Raw genomic sequence first — 9,496 nt, 5'->3', positions numbered from 1 at the left:
GGAGAGGAGAGGAGAGGAGAGGAGAGGAGAGGAGAGGAGAGGAGAGAAGAGAAGAGAAGAGAAGAGAAGAGAAGAGAAGAGAAGAGAAGAGAGGAAGTGGAAGAGCAAGAGGGAAGGGGGAGAAGGGGGAGGGGGAGACGGAGGGAAAGGGCAAGAGTGAGAGACTGATCTAGGATAGTACACTGATAACTCCCAAAGAGGACACAGCAGACTTTACTCATAAGGCTGTGAAGATTTCTCTGCAAATAAAAAGACTTTGAGGTGCAATATTATCTGTGTAAAAATTGTACCCCCTTCCTTTAGCAGATTTTGCTTTGCCACTAAGAAAGATGGGACTGGGGTGGGACAGATAGTATACATTCCTGGGGCTTAAGTTGTGAGGGTTTTAGGGGGTAGGGGTAGTAAGAAAAGTTAAAATTTAGATTCATAATCTGATGTCTGTGATAAGTGCCTAACCCATGTCCATAGTTCCTATTTTTAAACACTAAACACAGAAAACACTGCTTCAGCAATATGAAGAGATCTGTAAATGTTCAGCTTTCTGCTTTACTCTAAAAAGGTTCCTAAGCCAAATACTCAGCAAGCATCCATCTGAAACTTGATTGTCAGGAAGTGTCACGAGGTACAGTCAATGGTGAGGCACAAAACCCTTCACTCCAATAGTATCCATAATAAAAACATCCCCAATAAAATAATAGTTGAACATATCACAGAGTAAGCATGGAATGAGGATAACACTATCTCTGGTTATTGGAGGTTTAAAATGCTTGCTTTATGTTTCTATATTAAACATGATATAATGATTCTTTAAACTTTAAAAATCACATACTATTTTAATTGACAAATATTATAAATGGTAGCAATTTAATTAACTTAGGCTATACAAGTAAAATTCACAGGACAGAAAATATTACAAATACAAAATTACTTATATGTTCTAACTATATATTGAATTGTGAATTTGGAGTAGCAAAAACATCAGTTCTTTATTTAAGAAGGACAACTAACCTAAGGGTAATTTAGCGAATTTATTAAGCTCCTTTTCTCTACTTTCAGGTGCATATTCTCAGCTCCTAAGAAGCCCTTTCTTAAAGAAAAAAGAGCTGATTGAAGATGTGATAAGTGTGTATATGCACAGGCGGGCATCTGGGTTCACTGGAAAAGCGAAGCTACAAGTAAAGAGAAAAGAAAGCCACCTTCAGAGCTAACACAAGTCTTGAAATTAAAATAAGGAATATTTTCCTATCGATCATTTATGTATTTGAAGTGAAGTCAATGTTCAGAGGTGAAGATCATGTCAAGTTCTCTAAGAGTCCTTTGTTTTCAGCTTCTTGGTTGCTAGCCAGTGTCTTCATACGTGTCTACAGGAGCTAAAGAACTTCCACAGATGACTGGGGGTGAGGGCTTTGTCTCTTGAGATTATTTGATAATTTGCCTGGGAAGGCTTGGCCTTGCTGATGAACTAGAGGGCCACTGCACATTTAGCTTGCATATGCTACATGCATCACAAGCCATTGCTTATGACACTGGCATGGACAGACAGACGATTCACATGCGTGGTATCACTGATGGTCTGTGATTCTCGACTTCGTCTGAGAGAATAGTTTTGAATACGAAATGAAGAAGAAACCACAGGGGAAGAAAACATTCATCTAATGAAAACAAAATTAATAAAAGCTTTGGCTCCCAGCTGGTCTTATTGGATTCTCTTTATTTAAATCTTTAATATTAGCACAAACTGTGTCCAAATGCTAATAAGACAGCATAATTATCTTTCAATTATGTATTTGCTGTTTGATTAAATATTGAGGCTCTATAAGTGGTTGTACTTTGCATGGAAAAGCAAAATAAAATGAAGATGCAGTTTCACTGGAGGATTAACTGGGTCCTAACAATGTGGAATGGGACACGCTGGTGGTGGGTGGTGGGGGAGATGCCATGGTGGTGGGTGGTAGGGGCGATGACAGTCTTAGGTTTTGGTTGATTGGGAGAATAAGAACATTAAAAGCTAGCACCCCAACTACTGTTATACACAGGCTCACTCTCTGCTTCTGCCCTGTTTTCTCTAAGCTATTTCATCAAATTCATTAAAACTACTGACAGGACACAACTCTCAGTCGATGGTAACTCCCTCATCGTGGTCTTCCATACGATGAGCTAGCAGTTTTTGTGTTTCTCATTGTGGTAGTTTGAATGTAATTGGCCTCTATAATCCCAAAGGGAGTGGCACTATGAGGAGGTGTAACCTTGTGGAGTAGGCATGGTTTGGTTGGAGTAAGTGTGTCACCGTGGAAGCAGGCTTTGAGGTCTCCTACATGCTCAAGATATCACCCAGGGTCACAAACCATTTCCCGCTGCCTGTAGTTGTAGAATTCTCGGCCAGTTCTCCAGAACCATGTCTGCCTGTACGCTGTCATGTCCCACCATGATGATAATGGGCTTAACCTCTGAAACCGTAAGTGAGCCACCCCAATGAAATGCTTTCCTTTATAAGAGAACTCCTGGGGAAACTGGAGGCAAGAGAGTAGGGTAGAGAGAAGGGGATAGGGGATGAGAACATGAGGGAGAAGGATGGTCAGGTTGCGGAAGGGATGGAGTGGAAGAGCATGGCATAGATAGCCTGATACAGGGAGTCATTACAGGATTAGGGAGAAACCTGGTACTAGGGAAATTCCCAGGAATCCACAAGAATGACTCCAGCTAAGACTCAACAATAGTGGAGAGGGTGCCTGAACCAACCTTTCCCTGTACTCAGATTGGTGACTACCCTAACTGTCATCATAGAACCGAAATCCAGGAACTGATGAAAGCAGATGCAGAGATTCACAGCCTAGCACCAGGCTGAGCTCTGGGAGTCCAATTGAAGAGAGGGAGGAGGGATTATATGAGCAAGGGGTATCAAAATCATGATGGGGTAATCCACAGAGACAACTGACCCGAGCTCGTGGGAGTTTACAGACTCTAGACCAACAACTGAGGAGCCTGCATGGGACCAAACTAGGACCTCCGCATATGGGAGCCAGTTGTGTAGTTTGGTCTGATTGAGGGGTCCTGGCAGTGGGACCAGGATCTACCCCTGGTGTATGAGCTGACTTTTTGGAGCTCATTCCTTACAGTGGATGCTTTGCTCAGCCTTGATGCAGCAGGCAGGGATTTGATCCTGCTTCAACTTAATGTGCCAGGCTTTGTTGACTCCTCATGGGAAAACTTACCTTTCTGAGGAATGGATAGGAAATGGTTTGGGGAGAGGTGGGGGAGAAAGTGGGAGGAGGGAAGGGAGGGAGCACTTTAGTTGGTATGTAAAATGAATAAATTTGTTTTTAAAAAATTAAAAAAAATAGTTGCCATGGTTATGGTGCATCTTCACAGCAACAGAAACCTTAACTAAGACATTGATTTTTTTTTTTTCACAAAGGGTCAGGACGTGAGTGTTCCTGGCTCTGTGGGCTGCACTGTGCCTCTTGCCATAATGGTGTCTGTCTAAGTAGAACTGGATGAAACAGAGTCATAGGTGCTCAAATCAGTAGGGTTGCTATTGTCAACACTAAAATTTGAATCCATACAACTTTCATAACAGTCTTTTCTTTTGATCTTTTAAGTCATTAAAAAATATACAGCCACTTTTTAGCGCATAGCCTGTACAAAACAAGCTGTGGGCAGCTATAAGCTGTTGACCTGTGCTATGGTGTGCACTTATCAAGTTTGCAAGTAGGACTCTGGGATGATACATGAAGGAAAATGACTACACTAAGTAACAAAACATAAAAATTATGGTTGATTTAAAAGAAAAAAATAATTTTGGCATTAGATTGAGAGAAACACAATGCTAAGCACACCTGGGCCTTATTTCACCTTGTAGGCAATCCTAGGAATGACTGGCGACTCGTTCTGTAACAAGGACTGAAAATCAAAGCATTGAAGTCACAGCAACATTTATTGAGAGAAACAAGAGACTAGGGACAAGTATGGAGTCAGGCACAGGGTTCAAATCCAACATGAAGTGCTGGCTGAACGACTGGGAAGTTTGACCTCTTTGTGCTTTCTTTTACCCTCATAAAAGAAGCTAAAGACTCCTTAGGTCTGTTATGAGAATTAAATGTTAATGTATATAATATCCTTAGAAACTATGTGTTTTTCATGGTAAAGAATGTTAGATATTATTCTAGAAATCAATATAACTATCAATAATAATTCAAAATAAGGGGAAAGCACTCATTTGAGCACTTTGATAAAACCCATCAGACTTGAATGTTTTTAGAAAGAAACATTTGTTTTTTAAAAAATTTAAACTTCTTGTTGATTTGTATATGATTATGAGGAATGGTCCAGAGACATATATGTCTCCTTTGTTCAATTTCTCCCACTATGAACATTTCATAATTGTACTACAACATCCCAACTAGAAAATTGACAATGGCACAATCCAGATTTTAAATAGATTTCATCAGTTTTATATACACTCAAGCATGTATGTGTCTCTGTGTGTATGTGTGTGTGTTGTGTTGTGTTCAGTTCTTTGCTGAACCTGTTGTTTAACAGAAACATCAGATAGACAGTAGAACCATACAAATAACACTTAAAGGCAGTTTTTTTTGCATTCATGTAGATCACACAATTGAGTATTATTACCGAGATATATAGCATAACAATCTGATAGATATCAGCTACTTGGATTTGATCTGCTGCTGCTATGTGTGGTCTCTTTTCCCTCCTTTGCACTTCTTCACCCTCAAAGTTTAACTCTTCATTGAAGAACTAAGATACATGAGTAATAAGGTTAAAGAAAATAACCCAAACAAGTTCATACCCTCATATCAACTATTTAGAGAGAAGCTAAAGACTTAATTCTTTTAAATTCAGATTTTGAATAAAAGTTTTATCATCACACCAAGGCTTTCGGTCTGAATTCCTTTTCACTCCAAGCTGGGTAAGGTCATTTGATCCACAAGGGCAGAGAACGCCCTGCACACCTGCTCAGCTCTGCCATACAGTTCCATGTCCAATGCAGGATGCAGACCTGAAACCAGCAAGCAAAAGAACTTTTAGGAAATACATCTCCGGGAACCCGAAGATCTGTGTGGCTTCAGCTCTCACCCACAAAGAATCAGATCCCATCTTTCTCCATTCGCATTTCCTTAACAGAGAAGATAGCCTGTTGTTCACTCAGTATCCTGGTACAGGAGAATTGTCTGTATTCTGTCAATCATGTTATAAATAAACGCTGATTGGCCAGGCAGGAAATATAGGCAGGAAAACCAGACAGGAAATAGAAATGATGTAATGAGAACAGGAGAATTCTGGGAAGGAGGAAGTTGATTCCTCCCACTCCTGCCCAGACCACCGAAGCAGCAGGATGTGATCTGCCTCACTGTAAAAAAGGTACTGAGCCACATGGCTAATATAGATCAGAAAAATGGGTTAATCAAGATGTGAGAGTTAACCAGTGAGAGGCTAGAGCTAATGGGCCAATCAGATTATAATTTATGGATACCTATGTGTGATTTTACTTGGGGCTAAACAGTTGTGGGGGACCTGGTGGAAGGAAAAAAAAACCCAACAAACAAGCAGACCCCTCATGTTACAGTATCCAATCCACCCCATGAGACCAGAGAGCCTACTAGAGAATGCTCTCATAGAAACATTGCTGTATATTGTAATCTCCTGAAGACCGTTGAAATACATGGGTAACCACTCCCCACCAGAGGAGTTGTGTTCAGTCCCTCTGGAATCAGCCAGCACATCTGTGTCTGCAAATTCCAGGTGGCACAGGTGCCACTGGTTGAGGAGCCATATTCTGAGACTACTTCCCTGCCACTAACGAAGACAGAGACCCCCCCCCCAAGAAAGCCACAACTCATAAATGAAAAGAGTAACCAATTGTGAGGAACCCAGCTCCAATTGACCCATGATACAATGCAACCTCTATACCTAAGGGAGCATCATGGAAGAGGGAATGAAAGAGCCAGAGGACCAGGACCTCTGTTGTGAGATGATAGTGTCTTCTATATGCAACAGGGAAGTTGTATCCATGATACTTCAACAATATGGCGGCCTTGTTTAAGACCTGAATAGTGACAACACCAGCTGAAATGCCAGCATGAACAAGGACGATCTCATGGGGCTCTACCCCTACATGAAGAGCAACTAACAATTAATGGTTACTGAGTCTTCCCCAGTGAGGAGTCCCCTACCTGGTTATCTAATACCAAGGAGATCCTAAAACATATACATACAATGCTAACATAAACATATACAATCCTAAAAACATACACATACAGCAACACTATATGGACTTAGTGGGTTGTAGTTATACATTTGTTCATATTATATACAGCAACACTAATAATTAAAGGAAAAGAGGCCATAAATTTGAGAGAGAGCAGGGACTGGAGATAAATATGGATGTGATGAGAGAAAGCAGGAGGGAATAAATGATGTAAATACAGTAATATATATCAAAGTAAAAATTAATTTTAAAAAAGATTTGAAACCAAATATGAGCGAGTACATCCCATGTTCCTCTTTTTGGGTCTGGCTTACCTCACTAAGGATAGTGTTTTCTATTTCCATCCATTTGTACTCAAAATTCAAGAAGTCCTTGTTTTTTACTGCTGAGTAATACTCTAATATGTATATATTCCATACTTTCTTCGTCCATTCTTCCATTGAAGGGCATCTAGGTTGTTTCCAGGTTCTGGCTATTACAAACAATGCTGCTATGAACATAGTTGAGCATATACTTTTGTTGTATGATAGGGCCTCTCTTGGGTATATTCCCAAGAGTGGTATTGCTGGATCCAGGGGTAGGTTGATCCCGAATTTCCTGAGAAACTGCCACACTGCTTTCCAGAGTGGTTGCACAAGTTTGCATTCCCACCAGATGGATGAGTGTACCCCTTTCTCCACAACCTCTCCAGCAAAGGCTATCTATCATTGGTGTTTTTGATTTTAGCCATTCTGACAGGTGTAAGATGGTATCTTAAAGTTGTCTTGATTTGCATTTCCCTGATCGCTAAGGAAGTTGAGCATGACCTTTAGTGCATGAGATGTACTCACTCATATTTGGTTTCTAGCCATAAATAAAGGACATTGAGCTTATAATTCGCAATCCTAGAGAAGCTAAATAGAGAAGGTGAATCCAAAGACAAACATATAGGCATCCTCCTGAATATTAACCTTCATCAGGCGATGAAAGGAGACAGAGACAGAGACCCACATTGGAGCACCAGACAGAAATCTCAAGGTCCAAATCAGGAGCAGAAGGAGAGGGAACATGAGCAAGGAACTCAGAACCGCGACGGGTACACCCACACACTGAGACAATGAGGATGTTCTATCTGGAATTCACCAAGGCCAGCTGGCCTGGGTCTGAAAAAAGCATGGGATAAAACCGGACTTGCTGAACATAGCAGACAATGAGGACTACTGAGAACTCAAGAACAATGGCAATGGGTTTTTGATCCTACTGCATGTACTGGCTTTGGGGGAGCCTAGGCAGTTTGGATGCTCAACTTCTTAACCTTGGTTGGGGTGGGCGGTCCTTGGACTTCCCACAGGTCAGGGAACCCTGATTGCTCTTCAAGCTGATGAGGGAGAGGGACTTGATCGGGGGAGGGGGAGGGAAGTGGGAGGCGGTGGCGGGGAGGAGGCAGAAATCCTTAATAAATAAATTAAAAAAAAAAACAACAACCTAAAAAAAAGATTTGAGTGTTCCCAACAATCTGTTGTAATAAGGATTGTGTTGTGGAACAGGATTTGGCAGCTGTTTAAAAAAATTGATGTGTATAATATTCAAAACAAGAATTTTTTTAAATCTGTGTTTACATACATTTTTATTTTCTCTTTGAATTTCTGTTTAATTCAGCACACTTTGTTCTTTATTAAAATTCTCATTTTTCATTCATTGGTCACTTGAGTTCATCAACCATTTTTCTGGGAGATTAGTATGCCAACCTAAACGCTAACTTAAAATATTGATAAACTTCTTAAATCTTCCTGTTAGTCCTGGCTTCTGTTTTGTTGTTAGAAGTCCCTAGAATGGTAAAGATAGATCCTTTCAATCCTGCAAGACAGATTTTTTTTTTTTATAAAATGTAAAAGGAGCCTGCTTCCTGCCACCCGCCTCCTCGGCTATTTTACACCCGAAATAATTACATGGAAACTGTATTCTTTTAAACACTGCCTGGCCCATTATCTCCAGTCCCTTATTGGCTAAATATCACATATTGATTTAACCCATTTCTAATATCTATATTGCCACTTGACTGTGGCTTACCAGCATGAGTCTAACCAGCATCCGTCTTGGAGAGGAGAGTCACGGCATCATGGTGTCTTTCTGACTCCACTTTCTTTCTCCCAGCTTTCTGTTATGTCTACTCCTCCTATCTAAGCTGCTGTCCTATCAAAAGGCCAAGGCAGTTTCTTTATTAACCAATGAAAGTAACACATAGACAGAAGACCCTCCCACATCAACAAAAGTCTTTACCATTGTCACTACCACCACCACCACCACCACTGCCAATAAAAACAGAGCCCACACCTCCTATAAAAGCATCTTAATGGTTCTACTGAGTCTGTACTTAGAAACAAATGAAATGTTGGGACTTTAAATTTTTTAAAAGATCAAGTAATTCTAACGGCATATTGTATATTATTATGTCATTTGAATTTAGAATTAATCTTGACTTTTGTAATTTTTTTCTAATGATACAACAGTGTGTGTATAAACACATTGTAATGGTCTGTCCTGCCCCTTTAAGGGATAAACCCCACCCACTCCCTCCCTCATCCTCTGAGGCAAAGGGATCTTCCTTCAGCTCCCAGCTTGAGCCTCTTCCTTTTGTCTCACACTCCCCCTGGAAGAGGAAGAGGTAGCTGCTGCTGTGGGTATGTGGGTACTCTCCCCCTTTTCTCTCCCCCTTCCTCCTCCCCCTTTCTCTCTCTCTCTCTTTCTTGTCTCTTTCTGCTCTTACCCCTTCTCCCTTTACCCCCTCTCCCTTTCATAACCCACTAAATAAATACCCACTTTCTCTGCATGGCTGTCTCTGCTTCTCACCCACCATGCGGCTCCCTGCCTGGAACCGTGTGCCACTCAGGGAACTGCAGCAGCGTTTTTACCACTGCAGCTGTTCATGGCCCGCTGCCCACTGCAGCTGCTTGGGGAATGACACTGTTTTCTTTTTACCATAACTCACATATGAATACATTTATATAGAGAGATCCTGAAAGCTCTTAATCATGCATTGATCCTTTACCATTATTTATTAAACCAGATCTTAGAAGATTTAGTGTCAGATACATAGTCAAACTGTTTGCTTCCAGGGAAAGAATGCTGGATTTGAGGTTTATTTAGTTTCATGGGGTTTTTTGTTTGTTTGTTTACTTGTTTGCTTTGTTTTGTTCTATCTATCTATCCATCTATCTATCTATCTATCTATCATCTATCTATCTATCTATCTATCATCTATCTATCTATCTATCTATCTATCTATCTATC

The 9,496-nt window shown here is 40.7% G+C and overlaps 2 protein-coding genes across 3 annotated transcripts in view; one reads left to right on the top strand and one right to left on the bottom strand.

Moving 5' to 3' along the window:
• Fam237a (family with sequence similarity 237 member A) overlaps positions 1-1,726 on the top strand; it is a 6,594-nt gene extending 4,868 nt beyond the window's left edge. For both annotated transcript variants that reach the window (XM_013351626.2, XM_026786428.1), the window contains one exon: positions 1,057-1,726. In XM_013351626.2, the coding sequence (XP_013207080.1) occupies positions 1,057-1,208 (152 nt within the window). In that variant the 3' untranslated portion in view covers positions 1,209-1,726. The remainder of the gene's footprint in view (positions 1-1,056) is intronic.
• Positions 1,727-4,913: 3,187 nt separating this feature from the next.
• Positions 4,914-9,496, bottom strand: part of Dytn (dystrotelin) — a 52,107-nt gene continuing 47,524 nt past the window's right edge. Inside the window, exon 14 of the mRNA XM_005361528.1 lies at positions 4,914-5,017. Within this exon, the coding sequence (XP_005361585.1) occupies positions 4,914-5,017 (104 nt within the window). The remainder of the gene's footprint in view (positions 5,018-9,496) is intronic.

This window comes from Microtus ochrogaster, linkage group LG4 (genome assembly GCF_000317375.1).
Source record: "Microtus ochrogaster isolate Prairie Vole_2 linkage group LG4, MicOch1.0, whole genome shotgun sequence".
Taxonomy (NCBI): domain Eukaryota; kingdom Metazoa; phylum Chordata; class Mammalia; order Rodentia; family Cricetidae; genus Microtus; species Microtus ochrogaster.
Note: the sequence above shows the minus strand (reverse complement) of the source record. Positions and strands in the feature narration are given on the sequence as shown.